General features: G+C 43.9%; 3 protein-coding genes and 1 long non-coding RNA gene across 5 annotated transcripts; 1 reads left to right on the top strand and 3 right to left on the bottom strand.

Annotated features, from left to right (window-relative positions):
* The first annotated feature begins 1,059 nt into the window (after nucleotides 1-1,059).
* LOC135946841 (uncharacterized) lies at nucleotides 1,060-2,583 on the top strand. Its single transcript, XR_010575547.1, has 3 exons — nucleotides 1,060-1,190; nucleotides 1,562-2,155; nucleotides 2,470-2,583. It is a non-coding gene; the product is annotated as an uncharacterized LOC135946841 (long non-coding RNA).
* Nucleotides 2,584-2,935: 352 nt separating this feature from the next.
* Golgin97 (Golgin 97) lies at nucleotides 2,936-10,580 on the bottom strand. 2 transcript variants are annotated; one of them, XM_065494147.1, is made up of 10 exons: nucleotides 10,318-10,580; nucleotides 9,867-9,990; nucleotides 9,724-9,812; nucleotides 9,560-9,667; nucleotides 7,896-8,285; nucleotides 5,509-5,949; nucleotides 4,905-5,096; nucleotides 4,131-4,205; nucleotides 3,855-4,067; nucleotides 2,936-3,361 (listed from the first exon to the last, which is right to left on the bottom strand). In XM_065494147.1, exons 1-10 carry the CDS (start codon nucleotides 10,471-10,473, stop codon nucleotides 3,206-3,208), a joined length of 1,944 nt encoding a protein of 647 aa, XP_065350219.1. In that variant the 5' UTR covers nucleotides 10,474-10,580; the 3' UTR covers nucleotides 2,936-3,205. The 2 variants fall into 2 exon arrangements, with proteins under 2 accessions (XP_065350219.1, XP_065350220.1); XM_065494148.1 differs by lacking the exon at nucleotides 7,896-8,285 and having other exon boundaries at nucleotides 10,318-10,579.
* Nucleotides 10,581-10,981: 401 nt separating this feature from the next.
* On the bottom strand, nucleotides 10,982-16,643 carry Mtpalpha (monolysocardiolipin acyltransferase Mtpalpha). Its single transcript, XM_065493425.1, has 8 exons — nucleotides 16,508-16,643; nucleotides 15,660-15,766; nucleotides 15,333-15,605; nucleotides 14,358-14,608; nucleotides 14,098-14,302; nucleotides 13,051-13,397; nucleotides 12,164-12,995; nucleotides 10,982-11,552 (listed from the first exon to the last, which is right to left on the bottom strand). The coding sequence occupies exons 1-8, from the start codon at nucleotides 16,578-16,580 to the stop codon at nucleotides 11,352-11,354; spliced, it is 2,289 nt and encodes a 762-aa protein (XP_065349497.1). The 5' UTR covers nucleotides 16,581-16,643; the 3' UTR covers nucleotides 10,982-11,351.
* A 440-nt stretch (nucleotides 16,644-17,083) lies between these two features.
* Nucleotides 17,084-19,952, bottom strand: LOC135946856 (putative ankyrin repeat protein RF_0381). Its single transcript, XM_065495286.1, has 4 exons — nucleotides 19,558-19,952; nucleotides 19,176-19,484; nucleotides 18,242-18,654; nucleotides 17,084-17,546 (listed from the first exon to the last, which is right to left on the bottom strand). Exons 1-4 carry the CDS (start codon nucleotides 19,918-19,920, stop codon nucleotides 17,120-17,122), a joined length of 1,512 nt encoding a protein of 503 aa, XP_065351358.1. The 5' UTR covers nucleotides 19,921-19,952; the 3' UTR covers nucleotides 17,084-17,119.
* Between the last annotated feature and the right edge of the window lie 546 nt (nucleotides 19,953-20,498).

The raw sequence follows: 20,498 nt of genomic DNA, 5'->3' as shown, positions 1-20,498 counted from the left end.
TGTTTTAGACGCGGTTCGCTTTTTAATAAAAACATTTTTTTTATTTGTAACAAAATATTTTTGATTTTTAAACAATTATTAGAACGCTCCTTTTGACCCAAATTGTATGCAATTTTTTCAATAAAAGGAGTGTATTTGCCAAATCTTACTACATCCACGTTTTTTAAAAATCGTGATTAAGCAAACCATATTTGGCTTTTTCTTTTAATTTTTCTATGCGCCGGAATGGACCGGAACTGGCGCGACACAGTTTTTCTCTTCTCTTTTTCTAATAAGTTGAAAAGATCGTGGAAAATACCGCCTACTGCAATTAATATATATTAAGGTGCTATTTTGAAGAAACATTTTTTTGCAGAAATAAAAAAAAACTATTTTACAATTTTAGAAAACTGTCAACAATTATTAAAAAAATCTTTATTTTCTCTGACGACGACTAATTCACACGGAAGAACCAGCCAAAAACCTCAGGAATTTTCTGTTTTGCGTTCAGTATGAGAGTTCCGAGTTAATTAATTGCAAAATTCTGACAAATTCGCGAATCCGTTGGCTGGCCGTCGGCCCGAATTCGGCCGGCGAGTCGGCCACTCCGTTGGTCGCGTTAAAATGAGACGAAAAACTCGCGAAATATTGCCGGAAATGTGACAATTTTCTTGGCCGGAAACTAGCTAACCTTTCGTGAATCAATTTTCCGTGCGGAGTAGAAGAACATCTCATGTCAAATTCAATTTAAAGATTAAAACCTGCGTGTTAATTTCGTTTTCTTAGAAAATACAGCTTTTTGCACTTTTAAAACACTTCTCTGCCGCTTTTCTGTTTATTTAGACAGAGTGCAAAAAAGATGTTTTGCTACATATTGCGCAGTGAAATTTTCCAGCACTTTTCATGATGGGAGAGTAAATAGCCCGTTTTGTTATCTATCTATCTATCGCTCTCGTATGACAGGAAAGGTACACGCGAACCTTTCCTGCTATCGCGCATCGGTGGGAACCTGGGAAGCCTGAGTCTCAAGGTTGACAGCCACCGCACTGCTTTTTATTGGCCAGCTTCTCGGTCACGTGGCACGCGCGGCGACAACTATTGCAAAATATGCATAAACGAGGACGCAAATACGCGCTACAACACACACTGTCGCATTTGCATCCGATTTCAACAAACTGAAAACATGAAATACGTGCTCGTCTGCTTTGTTGGTGAGTATTTTTTTATATTCCTAACTGCGCCGCGCGGCGACTCGAAAAAAGAAAAATAGTTTAAATAATATTTTAAAATCTTCATTTTCATTCACGAATTTACTGTAAAATAAACGACGAAATAAGTTTTTCAAATGACTAATTTCGCGAGAGAGGATGGGCAAATAAATGCGGTAAAATTGACAAATACCCTTAATAATACTCTCGCAAAAATGATCCTATAATAAATTTTTCACAATTTAAATTTACAAAATTTTATTTACGACGAGAAACATTTCTGCGTGATCATTAAAATGGCAATCTTATTGCCATTTAGTTGTGTTTTTGAAAATCCATGGTGCCATTGGCGATGAACAAATGTTGATTTTCAGCTTGCATGCTGCTGGTCGGAGCGACGACCAAACCAACAAGAGCGAAGACCAAACCAACGGGAGCGACGGGAGCGACGACCAAAGCAACGGGAGCGGCGGGAGCGACGACCAAAGCAACGGGAGCGGCGGGAGCGACGACCAAAGCAACGGGAGCGACGGGAGCGACGACCAAAGCAACCGAGAGCGAAGACCAAAGCAACGGGAGCGACGGGAGCGACGACCAAAGCAATCGGGAGCGACGACTAAACCAACGGGAGCGACGACCAAAGCAACGGGAGCGACGGCCAAAGCAACGGGAGCGACGACCAAACCAACCAGGAGCGACGACCAAAGCAACGGGAGCGGCGGGAGCGATGACCAAAGCGGCGGGAGCGATGACCAAAGCGGCGGGAGCGAAGACCAAAGCAACGGGAGCGAAGACCAAACCTACGGAAGCGAAGACCAAACCTACGGAAGCGACGACCAAAGCAGGTTGCTCCGAGCCGATTTTGTGCATTTTTAATTACGATCCAGTTTGCGGCAAGAACGGCAAGGGCGAAATGCGCACCTTTTCCAACGAGTGCGATATGAAGGTCGTAAACTGCAAAAATTATGGTAAAGCTTTGCACAAACTTTGGGATTAAAATCTTATTTAATTTAAGCTTCACTTAAAATACTATACACAAAAATTGTGAAACCATTCAAAATAAATATCCAGAATGTTGAGAAAGTCGACTATTTTTCCAATTGTAAAATGACGAGTAATTAATTTTATAATTTCGGGAATTATTCCTCAAAATTTGCACACTGTTGGATAGATCGATATCAAGCGAAAATATCGTGCAATTTGTCAAACTGTTCCTAATTTCAAAATTGCACATACTAGAGAAAACTGTTGGCCTGTAACCACATTTCAATTTATTTTTCAGATTTCGTCAAACTGAAAATGGGCGAATGTTAACAAACATCTTCAAGTTCCGGACGAGGATCACTAATTGCATTTATTTCGGCATGTGATTAATTCAATAAAGAGATTCAAATTATATTTTTTATGATTTATTTCGGCCACGCATTTGTTTTCTGTTGTTGCTCGCTCCTTATCGTTGTGTTTTAAAATGGTTTTATCGCTTTTTTACGCAACCCGTGAAAGAAAAACGTTTAAAATTTATCAAAATAGTATTCAGGGTGCAAAAAGGGGTTGAATTATTAGCACCCTTAGACCACTTTGATTATCTAGACCAGTTTGAGACGAGTAACCGCAGTAATATTCGAAAAATATAATTTTGGCGCACTGATGCTCCGAATTTAAATGTAATATCATTTTTAAAATCACTCCCCTTTAAGCTAATTTCCCTAATTTCTAACACCTCCAATTCGCAGAAATAAAAACCAAAATTTAGATATCCAATTTCACTTTTTATTTAGCTCTAGAGTCTTAAAAGTTTCACTTTCTTTCTTTCAACAGCAATCATCATCCAAGCACTTATTTATGACAAAATGTTTTTCGTATAATATTTAACAAATATTTCTCTAAGAAATAGAAAGTTGAATAGTGTTTGTTAACGCAACAACAATAAATTAATCGTGTGTTCTCGTGGGTGAAGGGTAGGTTCGCACCAACCAATTTATTTACAAAGGAATGTCCAAGAAGCTGGCAAATGATTGTTAGCTGGGCGGAAAGCTGCGAGGCGAGTTGTTTCCCGCCAGCTTGGGTTTGCTGCCGAACCAGGACATCTTCCAGTCCAGGGTTTCTCGCAAAAGGCGCTCCTCCTCCGGCGTGAAGTGCAACAACGTCGCCACGGCTTTTATTAGGTGCTGAGCCTGAAAAACATAAAAAAAAGGGACAAATTAGGCATTTTTCAAGAGATCGATGGAAGAAAAGAGATTTTAACACCAAAAATCGATAGAATATGGCTCATAATAATTTAAGACGGCCTTTGACGAGGTTTCTGGGCCCTGAAATCGATTCCTGAGGGTCGAATTATGTAAAATTGATGTTTATTCCGTTAAAAAAGTGCAGCGCGACGTAAGAATTTTTTTCCCGCCAAAACAAATAAATGCGAGAATTGCGCATGCGTCAGAGCTAGCTGGATCTGACAAAGAAGTCATTGTTGCTCAAACCAGCTGTGACGCGTGCGCACTTATCGCATTAATTTGTTTTGGCGGGAAAAAAGTTCGCACGTGACGCTGCACTTTTTTAACGGGAAAAATATCAATTTCACATAATTCGATCCTCAAGAAACGATTGGTGGGCTCAGAAACCTCGTCAAAGACGGTCTTTAAACCAAAATTTATAAAAATCGAGCTGACATACCACTTCGTATTCTTTGCTCGTGAAGAATTTCAAGACTACGTGTTTCAAGTATTCGTGGTTGACGTCGACGTTGTTTTCCATCTTGTCGGCGGACGGCAGTTGTTGTTGTTGCTGCTGCAGCTGCTGGGGCGGCATTACCGCGTCCGTGCTCTTCATCTCCTTCTGCAGAGTTTTCTTCATGTCTGCCAGTCTTTGGGTTAACACTTTGTTATTCTGGTCGGACAAAAGAAAGGAGAGTCAAGTCGAGAATAAAAAAGCAGTAATGAGGTGGCTCACTTTATTCTTCTCGGCGATCTGCGCCTCAAGATCACTTATCTTGTTGTTAAGCTCGTCAATTTGTGACTTTGGCGCCTGCAACCATTCATTTTTATTTTTTATTAGTCGAATCAGCAATTCAGCAGAAAGAATAATTATTTCATTGGGATTTTGCTGCTATTAATTCTGCTATAAACCGTTTGTTTCGTGTCTACAAGCAGTGTTACTGTTTTCCTATCGAATTACAATCGTTAAAACACACAAAACGTGGAATTAAACCGGTTTAATTGCGAATGAAAACACGAAAATCAGAGAAATCAACAAGGATTCTTTACTGGAAGAATCTTCGGCGCTGATTGGCTGACAACTCGCAAAGTCAGATTCTCCCGCGCAATCCATTATTGAATAATCGCAGAAACACATTAAAAGTTGATTTAAAACGATTTAATTGGAAATAAAAACGTGATAAATCGGAGAAAACAGCAAGAATTCTTTACTGGAAGAATCCTCGATGCTGATTGGCTGACAACGCGCAAGTCAGATTCTCCCGCGCAATTCACTACAAATGAAAGCTGTTGCTAGGCAACCTAGGGAGCTGTTGACACGCGTTTTGCGTCAACCAATCAGCGTCGTTGATTTTTTTTAAACTAAGAATTCTTGCTGTTTTTATCCGTTTTTCGTGATTTCATTCGCAATTAAATCAACTTTTGACGCGATTCTTCGATTTTGAACCGATAATTCAACTCTTGGCTAAGCCCTGTTTTAAATTAAAAAAAAAAAAAAAAATTGAAATACCTGTTTGGCTAGGCTGGCCTTAAGCTCCGAGATTTCCTCCTGCAACTCCTTGCAGTGGAGTTCGCTTTGCTGCGACAGGCTGGCGTTTCTCAACTGCAACTCGTCCTTTTCCGCGTTTGCCTCGGCCATCTGCTTTTCCATCTCACGCGTCCTCTCGCCCAGCAACGAACACTCTCCCTCCAAACGCGATATCTGCAATCATAATAAATCCCTGGATTAAAAAAACATAAAATTCGTGTTTAGTTTTTCCAAGGAGCCACGCACCTTTTGTTGAATTCGTTGGTGTTCTCAGTAAAAACATCAAATTTAACGATTTTCCAGTGCTTGGCAACACACGCCACGCCTATTTTTAAATTTTCATAGGGACCACGCCCCTTTTACAAAATTCCCGCGAATTCTGATCGAAAACCGTTGATTTGTACGAATTTTTCATGCATTCCAGCACGCGCCACGCCCCATTATTGATTATTTCCCGTGGAACCACGCCCCCTTTTCACAATTCCCGCGAGTTACGCCCTCTTTCAGCCGTGGCTGTTCAGAGAAAATAAAAAACTGATTTTTAAAGCAATAATATATGGATTGAATTAATAAAAAGTGGATTTACCGTGCTCTGCATGGTTTCCTCGAGCTGCAGGTTGCGTTGGTTGGCCTCGAGCTGCGCACATTTGGCCTCGAGCGCCTTTTTCTCCGCCTCGACGCTTTCCAGGTGCTGGCTGCACAGTTTGAGAGCCAAGTTTTCCGCCTGCAGCGCCTTCGTCTCGGCTTGAAGCCCCTTTTTCTCCGTGTCGAGCGCCTTTTTCTCGGCCTCGAGCTCTTCCATCCGCTTGCCGGCGTCCTCCTTGTCCCCGAGAAGCCGCTGGTGGGCCTGCTGCGCCTGGGCGAGCGCGGCCGCCGCCCACCGCTCGGCCGCGCGGCTCTGCTCGAGCTCGGCGGCCGCGTTGGCGCCGTCGGCGGCCGCCGCTTGGGCCTCGGCCTTGGCGTCGGCCAGCAGCAGCTCGAGCCGCGCGTTGGCCGCCTCCAGACTAGACACGCTACACTTTTCCTCCTGCAAGGACACACGTGCGTTTCACTCGCCATCCAGCAACCGCATGCCGGGCTCAATTTATTTTAATTAATTAAATTAATTAATTCAGGGGTGTCAAAACACAAAAAGGATGGTTAGTCGGAACGAAAAATGTTTAATTTATTTTTTTAAACCACACATGGAGAGAAACCAAGTAGTAATAATCCTGTGCTTTGCAGTATTATCAAATGAACGCAAGAAAAATAGGAATAATCGATTGCGCAACAAATTATAAGACATCACAGAGTGTTTATTGCACGAGTTGTAAAAATAAATTAGCCTAAAATACGAGGATGAGGGTTTCGAGTGCGATTTAGGAACGAAAACAAAGCACTAATCTTTTTATACAGGTTAAACAATTCTAAAACTATTTAAAAATGTCAATACGAAGCAGAATATAGGGGACAAAAGAGGCAATTTTAATTAGAAAGGTGAGTCTTTTGTCATTTTAATGCATTCGAATTTTAGTGACGTGTTATAGCGGACTTTTATCACAATTTCAACTAGATTGTGCGCAGCTTGAAGTAAATAAGAACTTTATAAATTACATATTAAATTAAAATTCGTGCGCCCTAATCAACCAACTAGATTAACTATTTATATAAAAAGACAATCAGCATAATTTTAAAATTGTTTTGGTTCTTTCGTCAATTTAATATTAGTAAATAATTAAATATTTTTAAAAAATTGAAGGTATAATTTTAAAATAAATTCATTTAATCGGTTTTAATTATTCAGGGCTAATAAATACACTGATTTTGTCACTCTCACAAATCTTGCCTTTTTTCCTGCAATTTCTTTAAATTTGTCCTGATAATGATACTCTTAGGATTCGACGGTAATATTTTGGAGAAATCTTTGCAAAAAATCGTGTGATAATCAATAAGCGGGAAAATTCTCGAAAACCACAGCTAAAGAGTTGGTCTATAGATTTATATGCGCAGAATCGCATTAAAATTTGATTTAATTCAGGATAAAATCACAAATATGGGCGTAAATCCGCAAGAATTCTTAGATCCAAGAATCCTCGAAGCTGATTGGCTGACAATTCGCATGTCAACAACTCCCGCGCAATTCTCAATGCACGTGATTTGTTGCTAAGCAACCGCGGCAGCAGTTGACAAACGTTTTGCGTCGGCCAATCAGCGTCGAGGATTCTCTGAGCAAAGAATTATTGCTGCTTTCTCCGATTTTCGTGTTTTTAATCGACTTTTAATTGATTTCTGCGTTTACAAATCGATAAATCAACTCTTTCTATCAATGTATATTCGCAGAAACACATCAAAAGTTGATTTAATTCCGAATGAATCGGAAAAATCAGCAAGAATTCTGTGCTAGAAGAATCCTCGACGCTGATTGGCTGACAACTCGCAAGTCAGATTCTCCCGCGCAGTTCACTTGACATGAAAGCTGTTGCCAGGCAACCGCAGCAGCTGTTTAGCGCCAACCAATCAGCGTCGAGGATTTTTCTAGCAAAGAATTCTTGCTGTTTTTATCCGATTTTCGTGATTTTTAGCAATTAAATCTAGTTTTGACGTGATTCTGCGATTATGAATCGCTAATTCAACTCTTTAGCTACAGGAGGAGCACTTGTCGCGCGGAAAACAGTAAAATGTACCGTTCTTACAGCGATTTACACCTAATTTGCTGTAAATGCACATCTGTTTGAATGATTTCACCAAAAGCTAAAACATCCAATCCTTAAAGTCAGTCATGGTTTTTGTCTCGAACATTTCCAGGGTGATTAATTTTCCAAATTCCACAAACCATGGCAAAAGTTGAGCGGGAAAACCAGTTATTAATAAAATTATGCAACCCTGTTCTACTATTTAAATAAAAAAGCAGCGGGTGAAAGTTAGGTGAGGGGTGGAGGGTCAGGCGTGGTCAAAGAGGATTTCGTCTTCGTCGTCGGGATCGTCGAGGCTAACCTTTTGCTCGAGCTGCGCGGCGAGGGTGGCGAGGCTCTTCTCGGCGAGTCGGAGGCGTTCTTCGGCGGCGCGCCGCTCGACGCCCTCCTCGCCGGCCTGCACCGAGAGCCGCGCCACCTGCGTCTCGAGCGCGGTCACCTGCTGGCACCACTTGGCCTTGACGTCGGCCAGTTCGAGCCTGGCCTCCTCGAGGCGCTGCTCGGCGAGCCGCGAGGCCTGCTCGAGGGCGGCGGCCACCTGGTCCTGGCCGCTCCTGCTCGCCTCCACCAGCGAGCTCACCTTGGCCAGCTTCTCGGCCAGCACCAGCCGCTCCTGCTCGCTCTCCTCCAGCCGCATCGTCAGCCGCTGGCGCGCCTGCTCGCCGCTGTGCCGCTCCGCGTCCAGCGAGTCCTGCGCAAACGCCGCACTCGCGTCAGCCATCTTGCCGCTGCGGCGCACGCGCACTCCCGCAGCCGCCGCCGACGCCCACTCGTTCTGCTCAAAAAACCTGACCTTGCGCTTGAAGCTCTCAACGAAATCGACCATTCCGCACTCCTCGCCTTGCTTGCCGATCCAAAAATTTTATTCGGCTTCACTCGAACATGGATTTTTGCGGCTTTTGCGTTTTTAATTTGCCCGGGAATGAATTTTTGATTCTTTTTCTATATCAATTTGACGCCATTTTGATTCCTGAGGGTCGAAAAATGTAAAGTAGAGGAACAAAAAGCAAAACGCACGTTGCTTTCGCGCGCAAAACGCTTGAATCTTTTGCGCATGCGTCTCCCCTCTGGACCGGAAAAATTATTTCGACCCTCAGGAATCGATTGGAACGAACGCAAATATAATTTTTATTTTTAATTAATACGCCAAGAAAAATTATTTATTATTTATTTTATTTTGTATTTCCGGTATTTTATTTTTTGAATTCCAATCGTTCAAACAGAGGTTATTTCCTCCGATTCTTTCAACAGAAACACCAAATTTATCAACAAATGCGCAAGAGTTAAGAAATTTTGGAACGATAGTTTTCATTTTAAATGACTCACCAAATAGAAAATAATAATTTTTCTATCTGGAAACAGAATCAAAAATTTTTTCACCACACGCAGTAAGAAATTTTAAATAAAATTAACAATTTTGTGTCAATGCAGAGGAAATAATTATAACATCTTATCAACCACAATTAAAAAATTAACTTCAAAACGCAAAAACCACGCAGAGGATGTATGCGGTCTGGATTGAAATGTTTGATTTTTTTTTGGTGACGACTAGCCATACCATGGTTGTTCGTCGAGAGTGGAAACGCGCGCACAGGTTTTTCGAATCACACAGACACACAATCAGGTGCAGCGTGCGTTTGTTTCACCACAGAGAAGCATGCAAGCCGGTGACACAATTATTATGGTTGCCATCCAATGCGCTTTTTACAATCAAATAATCTGGCAACCATACATTACAGGGTTTTTTTATTTACACAATTCTGCTGCAAAGCAAAGGCGTGAATCTCACAAGTGCGGAATAATATTATTTCATTATTTACTAACCATCTTTTTATCACGTTTTAGCAAAAGCCTTTTTGACAATTTACAAAATAAACGAAGCTGTGCGATTATCGAATTTTATCAAATTTTGCGAAATAAGCTTGGGGAACCCATTCACAACAGTGCCAAGATGAAAAAGCTTACCTGCAGATGCGCCAACTGGTCCTGAATCGATCTCAGTCTGGAAATCTCCGTTTGCGCTTTGCCCAGAGACGTTTGGGCCTCGCTCAACTGCTGTTCTCTTTCAAGTAGCTGCCGGGAAACATCAATAAAGTAATAAATTACAAAAAGGAGACAATTAAATTTACCAAATGCTTGACTTTGGCTATTTCCTGAGTCTGGAAGCCTTCCAGTTGGTCCAAATCCTCCTGGTACTGAATGGCCTTTTGCCTGTAAGCTGCAATTAATCGAGTTAAATTATTTAAAAAAATAAAATTATTGAATTAATTACCAGTGGCCCCCTTGAGCTGCTCAGCCAACTCGAGGTTTTTCTTGACCAGGTCCGACTTCTCCTCCTCCAGCACAGCCTTTTCGCAGAGCAGGGTCTCCGCCTGCAGCTGCCAGTCTACCTTGGGCTGAAAAACCGAATGTCAACATTTATAAAAGCTTTTCTCTGGCTTTCTCAACTAAAGACTTTAATTCAATTTAAACGTTACGCCAACAAGGCGGTTGAAACAAATTGAAGGGAAAGCATTTGAAGCAGTTCAAAAGATAAGATTTGAGAGCAAATTGGGCGTGTCGAGAGTCGAGAATTTTTTTGACAGGTGAAGACACGGACAAGCAGGCCCAAAAATCAGTCATTAAACCCAATTAAAATACAAATTAATTCATGCCGGCCTATCAAAATGAAAGAAATGCCCAACTAAATTGACTAAATTGATTAATCCGGCTATTTTGCGTACCTTGAGCATGGAATTGTCCTGTTCTGAACACATGCTGGAGGTGGAGCCGCCCTTGCTGCCCCTGCTGAGGCGGCCATGGCCGAGGTGTTTGGGCCCGAGCTGCGGCAGGTCGCCGCCCGTCTCTTCTCTGATTTTGTTTTTCAAATTCGCGAACATTGTGGCCGGTTTGCGCTTATCATTCTCGGCCACGGCACACGTATCTCGCTGCCCGGATGGCCGCCATTGCTCGCTCTCACCTGATTGTCAACAGAGCAGAAGGGGGCGTGGTGCGCCCACCGCATACGGATGATGAGCGCGCCAAGAGTTGAAGAGTTCAATGAGCTATTGCACCATCATGCAAGAATTTACGGAAATTTGCCACTTTTCGTAAGAATTTTTCAGAATTTGGATTCGTTAACGAGTTTTAACATATTAAATTTACAGTTTTGATGTACAAGATGTCCGAATTCTACTATGAAAGCAAAATTCTTGCGTGAATTCACAGAGATGGGAGTCAGGTAAGGAGAGACGCGGAGGAACTTGTCAAATTTTCTTAAAACTGACAAAAATGTGGGTTTATTCCGAAAAAATCCTATGTAAGAGTTTCAAAGACTGTGCACTACACACTAATTAATAAAATGATTTCTTCTGATGGGATGAAAATGCAACAATAAGAGGCAAGGTACTAATTTTGTATTTTTTATTATCAACAACAAACTGATTTCAGAAAGCTTCTCTTTTTTTAAAATGTACATGTCTAATAAAGAACAAGTTTAGTGGGAGTAGTCCTTTCTGTGATCAATAGATTTGAAAAGAAGTAGTACAGGTTCGACGTCCGCGCATTTACACACATCATTCTTTTCCATCCGAAGTGACAACAAAAAGTAACAGAGCAGTTTAACCTTCAATCAACACGGAAATATTGATCAGACTTTGTCGTATGCGAAATAATGAATGGTACGGACTGCGCCAAGGGGTACAAAAATAGCGCTATTAACTTTACAAAGGCAGCCTTACGTTCTTGAAAAATCGAGTTGGTTAAAATAATCGCATAATTATTTGTAGAACTTCTTGCTGGAATCCTTGGCGTGGTCCTTGAGCAGCTGGCAGGCGTCGAAGGCGACGCCGTAGTGCTGCTTGTACTCTTCCATCTTGGCCACCAGCTTGTCGGCGCCGAAGCGGTCCACGAACCGGAATGGGCCGCCGGTGAAGGGCGGGAAGCCCAGACCGAACACGGCACCGATGTCTCCTTCAAGCTGCGGGACAAAAATTCTCGTCACCAATCTGATTTCTGAAGGTGAGCAGATCGAAAATTCGGCAGAACATGCAGAAATGATGAAAATACCGATTCTTATTGGCTGACGAAGTTTGAGAACGCGGCAAAGAATTTAACGCAGTTCCAGCAGTCACGTGACTCTACTGCGCATGACTTCACGCCTTACAGTGGAGGGGGTAACGCAAGAAAAGGGAAGGGAGCGAATGCCTCCTATTGGCCAATGAGATGGTGGAATTGAGTCACGTGACTGCTCAATCTGCGTAAGATTCTTTGCTTTCCCATCTGTTATCGCGTTCTTATATTCGTTGATGCCGCTGTGGCGCTTTCGTCACTACGTCATAGCCCAATCAGAATTCCGCTTCCTTCTCTGATTGGTCAGTAGCGTTCTTTAAACCAATTAAACCGCCAAAGTAACGGTTTTTACGTTCTTGACGGTTTTCTGCACGAAAAATCAAGTGCTTTACAGAGTGAATCGGCTATCTGACCTAATTAAACCCTCAGGAATCGATTGGCAGTGTTAAAAATGATATTCCAGCACTCTATATAAATTAATTGAAGATTCCAAGCGATAATTTTAAAAATTGTACTCACGGGACTGGCGAGAATGCCCTCCTGCAGGCACATGACGGCTTCGTTGACGAATCGGCTGACCATCCTCAGCTGCTGGTCTTCGGGGGCGGTTGAGCCGCGTGGCTCCTGTTTGTACTTTTGCATGATAGCCACGGCGTCGGTGTTGATCTCCCTGCTCTTCGAGTTCTTCTCGTAGATGAAGCATCCCTTGCCGCTCTTGCGACCGAGGAATCCGTTGGAAACCATGTCCTTGAGCATGTTGGGGTCTCCTCCGGCGAAACGTTCGCCGAAGGTCTTGCCAAGGTAATCGGCGATGTGGGCAGCGACGTCGAGGCCGACTTCATCGCTCAGGGTGGCGCCACCGACCGGGAAACCGTACTTCTTGGTCAAATTGTCAAGCGTTTTCGGGTCGACTCCCTCCTGAAGCAGTCTGATGGCCTCAGCCAACATGGCGGACAAGATTCTGGTGGTGTAGAATCCAGGGCCGTCCTTGACGGTGATGACGACCTTTCCCTGCTTGAGGCCGCAGGCAACGGCAGCGGCGGTCGTGTCCTTGGAGGTCTTGTCCGTTGTGATGATCTCGAGCAGCTGCATTTTGTCCACGGGCGAGAAATAGTGCATGCCGATCACCTTGTCAGGGCGCTTGCTGGCCTTGGCGATGTCCGAGATGGGCAGGGCGCTCGTGTTGGACGCGAAGATGCAATGCTCCGGAATGTACTGCTCCACCTCCTTGATCACCTTGTGCTTCAGGTTGATGTCCTCGAACACGGCCTCGATCACGATGTCCGCCTTCCTCAGGCCTTCGTAGCTCAGGGTAGGCTCCAGGTTGTTCAAAATCACGTCACGATCGAACCTGAATGAAAAATTTAGCGATAAATTGAATATTTTCAGTGATTTCAGAAACTTACGCGGAAATCCTCCTCCTCTTGACCATCCTGTCGAATCCAGACTGGATCTGGGACTGTCCCCTGCCAAGACCGGCCTGGCTGGTGTCCTTCAGGATGACGTGGTAGCCCTTGTCGACGGAGACGTGGGCAATGCCGGCGCCCATGAGGCCGGCGCCGAGCACGGCCACCGTCTTGATCGGATGCTGGTGGGCGCCGAAGCGGTTTTTCTTGCACTCGGTCTGTCCGTAGAACAGGCTGATCAGTCCCTTGCACTCGGGCGTCACGGCCAACTCGCCGAAGCCTCTGCTCTCCGCCTCGTAGCCAGCTACTGGACCCTTCTCCACGCCTGTCCTGATGCACTCAAGAATCTGTAATGATTTTAATATTAAAATAAGTGCCTTGCACCAGATAAACCTCAGGTTGCGTGACCAGAGGAAGGTCAGTGACAGGCGAGGGGGAAAATCGTCATAGAGTATCGACAAATGAGTTCAAAATTAAAGAAAAAGCATTTAAAACCGGATCTCAGGTCGGGGTACCCTGAAAAAGGTCGTTTGAGTACCGCAGGTCAAAGCCCTTTCCAAGGCCTGTCCGATAAGGGGTCGTGGGCAAAGATCGGATGAGCAGCAGAATTTAAATAAAAAATACCATTTTTAAAAATGTCGGCTTTTTGGAAAAAAATCAGAAAAAAATTCGTTAAAATTCGAAAAATGGTCCAATTTAAGAAAACCAAACACGGGCGAACGCGCCGCACCAAGGGGCATCGATTGGTACCAAAATCGGCGCCGTCGAGCACATGGGACCCCGCCTGGGCCCCGAAAACAAAAATTAGAAATGTCACAAATCGCGTTTTTTCAACTTTAAAAATTAATAACTCGGGTTCAATACATCGTAGAGTAAAAAACTAAAGATTTTTAGACTCGCCGCAAAATTTTGCGTTAAATGGACTAAAATTCCGCCCCCGCCTGACTGAATTCCGACTCGCAGACACGCCTCCCTGCGTTTCTAGGCATTTTAATTATTTCTTGGAACGAAAAATGATATAGCAAATTAAGTTTTGGGACTGTGTACCTTGAGTGGGGCGGGGTAGAGTCCACCAGTCTGCTTCATGATGGCCTGCTTGGCCTTTCCAAAGATCTGGTTCCTCACGAATTCGTAGTTCAAGGCAAACTTGAGCGCCTTGTCGACCAAGCCCTTTTCGCGGTTGATCTTGAGCTCTCCGGTGGCCAGCTGCCGGGCGGCGTTCACCGCAACCTCCTCAAGGTACTCCATCGTCCTGTCCACAAGATGAATTGTAAATCTACCCTCTCAAAATAAACAAAAAATGGCACCTTTCGTTTCCGTCCTTGATGCCGACGCCGAGCGGCTCGATAGTTCTATCGACAAGGCCGAGCTTCTTGGCGGCATCGGCCCTGATGTTCCTGCCGGTCAGGGCCATGTCCATGGCCTTTGGGAGGGAAATGAGGCTGGGCAGGCGCTGGGTGCCGCCGCCGCCGGGCAGCAGACCCAGCATCACCTCCGGCACAGCCAAAGCCGTCTTCTTGTCCTTCACGGCAATGCGGTAGTGACAAGCCAACGCCACCTGAGACAAAAAAATTTGAGTGGTTAATTCCTTAGAGGAAGGTCGGAGACAGGAAAGTGTGAAATTTTGATGCCTAATGTGCTCGTAATTAGTAAAAAAGCATAAAAAACCGGCATCTCAGGTTGGTGTACCCTGAAAAAGGTCGTTTGGGTACCGCAGGTCAGAGCCCTATCCGAGACGTGTCTGATGAGGTGTTGTGGGCAAAGATCGGACAAGCAGCCGAATTTTAAAAAAATAAAACCATTTTTTGAATTTCGGCTTTCCGAAAAATTGGCGGAAAAAAATTCTTAAAAATTCGAAAAATAGTCCGATTTTAAAAAACCAAACACGAATGGACGCGCCTTACCTAGGGGCTTCGATTGGTACCAAAACCAGAGCCATCCGGCCCATAGGGCCCCGAAAACAAAAATTAAAAATGTCACAAATGGCGTTTTTTACTTTAAAAATTTATAACTCGTCTCCTATCAATCGCAGAGTAAAAAACCAAAGTTGGTTAGACTCGCCGTGAAATTTCAGTTATGATTTTACGCCAAATTTGCAGCTTTGCCAATTTTTTACTCGGAAAATGGCCTTGTCAAGAAATAAACAGATTGTTTTGGCAAAATTTCACTCAAAAATATATTTTTAATAAATAAAATAATATTATGCCCATTACGTAATAACAAGTTTCTTTAATATTTATGGTTTCCTATTCAAAAGCAAAATAGCGATTAAAAATGAGTACCTCGAGTCCGCCGCCGAGGCAGGAGCCCATGATGGCGGCGACGACGGGCTTCTTGCTGTTCTCGACCTGGGCAAGGATGCGCTGTCCATTCTGTGAAATGGTGGTCGCCTCCTCCACGGTCTTGCACTTCTCCAGCATCTTGATGTCGGCGCCGGCGATGAAGCATCCCGGCTTTCCGGAAATCAGCACGGCCGCCTGCACGCTCGGGTCGTTCTCGATTTTCTGCAGCACGCCCTGCACCTCCGACATCACCTCATCGTTCAGCGAGTTCACCTGAATTTTTAAATAAAATTAATTTATGAGAAATTTGATGGGGAATTTCATTACCTTGACATTTGGTGAATCTAGCGTGATCACTGCCACGTTGTTTTTAATTTCCAGTCTTGTGTGCAAGGACGCCGAGCTGACGGCCGGACTGATAAACCGCTGAGCCACTGAAATTTTAAGATTTCTCCGTTAAATTTGATGCAGTTGAAGGATTTTAACTAGACCTTCGTCTTCGGCTAATGATTCCATGGTGTTTTGATTTACTAGCAAAACAATTATTGCCTATCTAACTATCGATAAATCTGAAAGATAAAGAGGGGAGCTCTTTGGACTCGACTTTGGACCCTTTTGCTTTGCCGCCACTCATGAGAACATGTTTAAAACTATAATCCAAACAGGTAAAAATCCAAAAGTGCTTAATCATTGACCAGGTGAAAATAAATAAACATCAAAAATCAAATTAAACAAGACCAAAACCTTAATTTTCAAGTTTAAACTTGAAGAAAATTAAATTTAAAACGTTTAACAAGCCTAAATCTGAAAATTCTCCCAATTATTTCATCACAACATCGAAATATCCGAACTCTCGAGCAACATTCTTTTGAAATATTAATGCCACCGATCCATCCAATTCATTTTTAGCACTCCATTCCGGTCCAAACCCCCATTCACGACGGTGAGAACATAATTTAAAAGCAGGCCAGCGATTAATTCAGCCCAATTAAATGTCAGAGATGAACGAAATGAACTGAACTTTCGACTGCCGTCTTTGCTCTCTCGTAATCAGCTGGCCAGTGACACACGGCCGGCCACTCGCCCAACGCTTTACAGCGCAAATCGGCGCCCCGAGCCCCTCGCCGGGCGCCGCCGAGGCGGAGGCGTCGTCCGCGGCGCCGAATTCGACTCACCATTGCCCCTGGACAGGAGGAATCCGGTGTTTTTCGCCCTGGCCAGAGCGCCGAAAATTCTGTTGCTCGCCATGTTTAGAGCTCTGCGAGTGAAAAGGAGGGGGAGTGGCCCGGCAGGCTCTGTCCGGGGGGGCGCGGCTCGAGCGCCACCGAGCCGTTCAAATGCTTCTGGCGCGTCGGGATACATAAGTTCGCACTTCGCAGGTGAAAGAATTTTACTCTAAATTTCGTTTGATTAAAGCGGTGCGGACTCCCAAAATAATTAATTTCGCTGCTACTGCCGCCGGGCTGAATGAAATTGGCAGTTTTTGTTCGTACATCAGCCTGATTTCCGCCGCTTGCAATTTAACGAAACATTTAATTTGTAGAAACGTCAGAAATATGTACTTGTATAACCGTAACAAATTCGCTGTGATTTTTTTATACTAAGCAAGATGCCATAATTATTAACTGATATACAATGTAATTTATTTTTTCATTTAATTTTGCATAAACGTATTGAATTAAATTAATTATAAATTATAAAAATGCAATTCTTCAGTCAAAACATGCAAATATCCTGACCACTGATACCTCAAAGAACCCGTATAACGATTATTAAAATTTCCACATTCATCTTTTAGTTCCAAGCGATAATAAAAATCTTCTCATTTCGTGGCTATTGGGCCCGGCAACCAGGTCAATTGCAGACTTCCCGTCTTCGGTGAGAGCGTGGGGGTCGACTCCCTGTTCGATGAGCCAGCTGCACGTTTTCGCGTCCGAGTGCATTGCGGCGAGGTGCAGCGCCGTTCTCCCTCTCTCGCCACGCTCGCCGATGAGCGACTTGTCTTTTGCGTGCACGAATTTGGCGATGTCCAGCCTGTTTTGCGACACGAAGTAGTGCAGCAGGTTTTTATCTCCTCGGCGCGCCTTCAGGTCCGCGCCGTGCTTGAGCAGCTCCTCCACGACGGGCATGTTTTGCACGATCAGGGCGAAGTTTAGGGGTGTCACCTCGTATTTCGTCTTCTGGTTCAGGTCCACGCCGAGAGGAACGAAGAATCTGTCATTTAAATTAATTTTCTTAGTTAAAAATGCTGTTTTTCTACAGTAAAGACAATGCAAAATATATTTCAGTGTTTAAAATTGGCGAATTTTAACGCAAAACTTGACCAATCGTCGCGTTTTGCTGCGGAAAGCGTATTTTTCAGTCTTGGACCGAATCTGGCTGGAAGGCGAATTTAAAAATTCAAAACACCAAAAATGGCGCAGATTTAGGGGGCAGTAATCAGACTTAAATAACGCAGAATATCACGGCGAGACTAATAAACTTTGGTTTTTGACTCTACGGCCCACAGGAGCCAAGCTATTAATTTTTAAATTCGGGAAATCGCGATTTGTGACATTTCAAAATATTAGTTTTTGGGGCCCAGGCGGGGCCCTATGGGCCGGACGTGGTCGATTTGGATACCAATCGATGCCCCTTGGTAAGACGCATCCGCCCATTTGCGTTTTTTCAAAATCTGACCACATATCGAATTTTTAGGAATTTTTTCCTGTATAATTTTCAAAAACGTCGAAATTTAATATTTTTATTAAAATTCGACTGTCTACCCGATCGTCGATCAAGACCCCTCATCAGACAGGTCTTTGATTGAACTTTAACTTAGGATACCCTAACGACCTTTCTCAGGTTACTCCAGCCTGAGATCAGGTCTTTAATGTTTTTTACACCAATTTTGACCACATTTAGATTACCTGATGATTTCCCTGCCATGAAGCTTATTAAAAGCTGCAAAGTGGAGGACGTTGGAGCGCCAGCCGAGGCAGGAGGGAAGTGGATCGAGGCCCTGCGCGACGAGCCACTGACACATTTCGAGGTCTGCACGCGCCGCTGCCTGGTGCAGAGCATTTTTCCCGTTTTTTCCCAGCTCGAAGATCAAATTTGGATCGTTCTCGTGGACAAAGCGGACGCTTTCCAGCCTGTTGTGCGTGACGCAGTGCTGTATAAGGTTGTCCTCGCACATTTTCACCTTCAGGTCGGCCCCCAGGTCCAAAAGCTGGCGCGCCACCTCCACGTTTCCTTCTCGCAGGGCGCAGTGAAGGGGCGTCTCCTCGGATTTGGCCCTTTGGTTCACGCCCAGACCCAATGACGCTAGATAACGCACTACCTGGCCAAAGAAAATTTATTAATTCAGACAAAAATTAATTTTAAAAATATTTAGTAAAATTTTTAACCGATTACAACCGTCTTTTACAAAGTTTCTGAGCCCACCAATCGATTCCTGAGGGTCGAATTAGGTAAGGTAGATGTTTTTTCCGTTAAAATAGTGCAACACGCAACGTGCGAACTTTTTTCCCGCCAAAACAATGAATGCGAGAAGTGCGCATGCGTGAGAGCTGGCTGGATGTGACAAAGAAGTCATTTGTCAAGGCGATCTCTGCAAGTGCTCAAACCAGCTCTCACGCATGCGCACTTCTCGCATTCATAATGTTTAGGCGGGAAAAAAGTTCGCATGTCGCGCTGGACATTATTTAACGGAAAAACCATCCATTTTACCCAATTCGACCCTCAGGAATCGATTGGTGGGCTCAGAAACTTCCTCAATGGTGGTCTTTAAGAATTATTACAGATTACCCGGGGATATGACACGCCCCCTTTTTAAATTCCCGCGAGCTTCGATTTTCACACCTCTTTTCCGTGCATTTTGTTGACTGCAGCGTAGTGCAGAGCGTTTTTGTTGCACCAGAAACTCTGGCAGCGAGCGTGCAGGTCGACGCCCTGCTCGACGAGCCACTCGCACATTTCCAGGTCGGCGTGCTCTGCTGCCAGGTGGAGAGCACTTTTTCCATTCCTCTTCAGCTCTTTGATCAAATACCCGTCGTTCTCGTGCACGGCTTTGGCGAACGCCAAATTGTTTTCCACCACGAAGAAGTGCAGCAGGTTTTTTCCACCCTTCTCCCCGTCGTCGTGACGGAATTCCAGCAACTCCTGCGCCACCTGAAGTTAAAAATATTTAAATTAATTTTTTCATGAAATAAAATGCTGCTAACACAAATTAAACTAAATTCACCTGAAAATTGTCGACCCTGAGGGCATAGTGAATAGGTTCCTCGGCCTCGTTGTCCTTCTCGTCGACCCTGAGGCCGAGAGAGACGAAGTAGGCAACCAATTGCTTGCCGTGCTCCTTGTTGAGGGCCGCGTAGTGCAGCGCCGTGGCGCCAAAGTCCCGGCACGCGGCGCCCACGTCGTGGCCGTCCTCCACGAGGCGCCGACACAAGTCCAGGTCGGCGATCGACGCCGCCACCTGCAGAGCCGTGGCGCCGCCCTTCGCCGTGTTCAGGAAGTGAACTTTGTGCGCGAAGTAAGTCTCCTTCAGGCGAGAAAATGAGGCCATTTTCTCCTGCTTCAACCTTTTGCTTTCGCTCGACGCCATCTTAATTAAAAAAATATTAATTGAATTTGATTATAGATTCAATTTATTTTTCTTGGAAGGAATTTTAATAGCACTTTAATTTCTTTAAATTTTGAACGTTACATAAGCGTGTGTTGATATGCAATTAATTCAGTGTTTTTATTAATGAAACGTAAAATATTTAAATTTAAAATTTTACTTACACACTGGAATTGAAAAGTCAAAGTCAAAATAAGAAAATTTTGCTTACTGTAAAAATGTTTTGCAGCGTCAATCGCTCTCTATTACTAAACTGATTAGTGATTAATAAAGTGTTTGTTAATAATGTTTTCATTTTTCGTGTGCCAACAGATAAGAACGTTCGACCCTTATCTCTGATGATCAGCTGATTTTACGCTGCGCTCCTCGTCCCCACGCACGTGGCCTTGAAACGTGTGTGTTTTATTTGAAATTGAGAAGAAAATAGATTGCACCTTGATTGATTGATCCTCGGTAAATAGGAGATAACTCTAAAGCTTTATTTTGACTTTTAAGCCAATTTTAGACTGTTTCGTCTATATATTTTTGCCAGTTAATCTGCAAATAAAAATTATTCATAA

Source organism: Cloeon dipterum, chromosome X, assembly GCF_949628265.1.
Source record: "Cloeon dipterum chromosome X, ieCloDipt1.1, whole genome shotgun sequence".
Lineage (NCBI taxonomy): Eukaryota > Metazoa > Arthropoda > Insecta > Ephemeroptera > Baetidae > Cloeon > Cloeon dipterum.
The sequence above is the reverse complement of the archived record's forward strand: the minus strand, read 5'-3'. Positions and strand labels throughout refer to the sequence as shown.

What these genes read in the sequence shown, in the direction of transcription:
- Mtpalpha (XM_065493425.1), bottom strand. Translation starts at nt 16,580, where the DNA reads ATGGCGAGCAACAGAATTTTCGGCGCTCTGGCCAGGGCGAAAAACACC. An exon ending in ATCAAGGACGGAAACGAAAG is followed by an intron (nt 14,303 to 14,357) that starts GTGCCATTTTTT and finishes TCTTGTGGACAG; the next exon opens with GACGATGGAGTACCTTGAGG. An exon ending in TCTACCCCGCCCCACTCAAG is followed by an intron (nt 13,398 to 14,097) that starts GTACACAGTCCC and finishes AAATCATTACAG; the next exon opens with ATTCTTGAGTGCATCAGGAC.
- Golgin97 (XM_065494147.1), bottom strand. Translation starts at nt 10,473, where the DNA reads ATGTTCGCGAATTTGAAAAACAAAATCAGAGAAGAGACGGGCGGCGAC. An exon ending in ACCAGTTGGCGCATCTGCAG is followed by an intron (nt 8,286 to 9,559) that starts GTAAGCTTTTTC and finishes GCGTTTGCGCAG; the next exon opens with GACTCGCTGGACGCGGAGCG. An exon ending in AGGAAACCATGCAGAGCACG is followed by an intron (nt 5,097 to 5,508) that starts GTAAATCCACTT and finishes TTATGATTGCAG; the next exon opens with ATATCGCGTTTGGAGGGAGA.
- LOC135946856 (XM_065495286.1), bottom strand. Translation starts at nt 19,920, where the DNA reads ATGGCGTCGAGCGAAAGCAAAAGGTTGAAGCAGGAGAAAATGGCCTCA. An exon ending in TCAGGGTCGACAATTTTCAG is followed by an intron (nt 19,485 to 19,557) that starts GTGAATTTAGTT and finishes TTTTAACTTCAG; the next exon opens with GTGGCGCAGGAGTTGCTGGA. An exon ending in ACAAAATGCACGGAAAAGAG is followed by an intron (nt 18,655 to 19,175) that starts GTGTGAAAATCG and finishes TTCTTTGGCCAG; the next exon opens with GTAGTGCGTTATCTAGCGTC.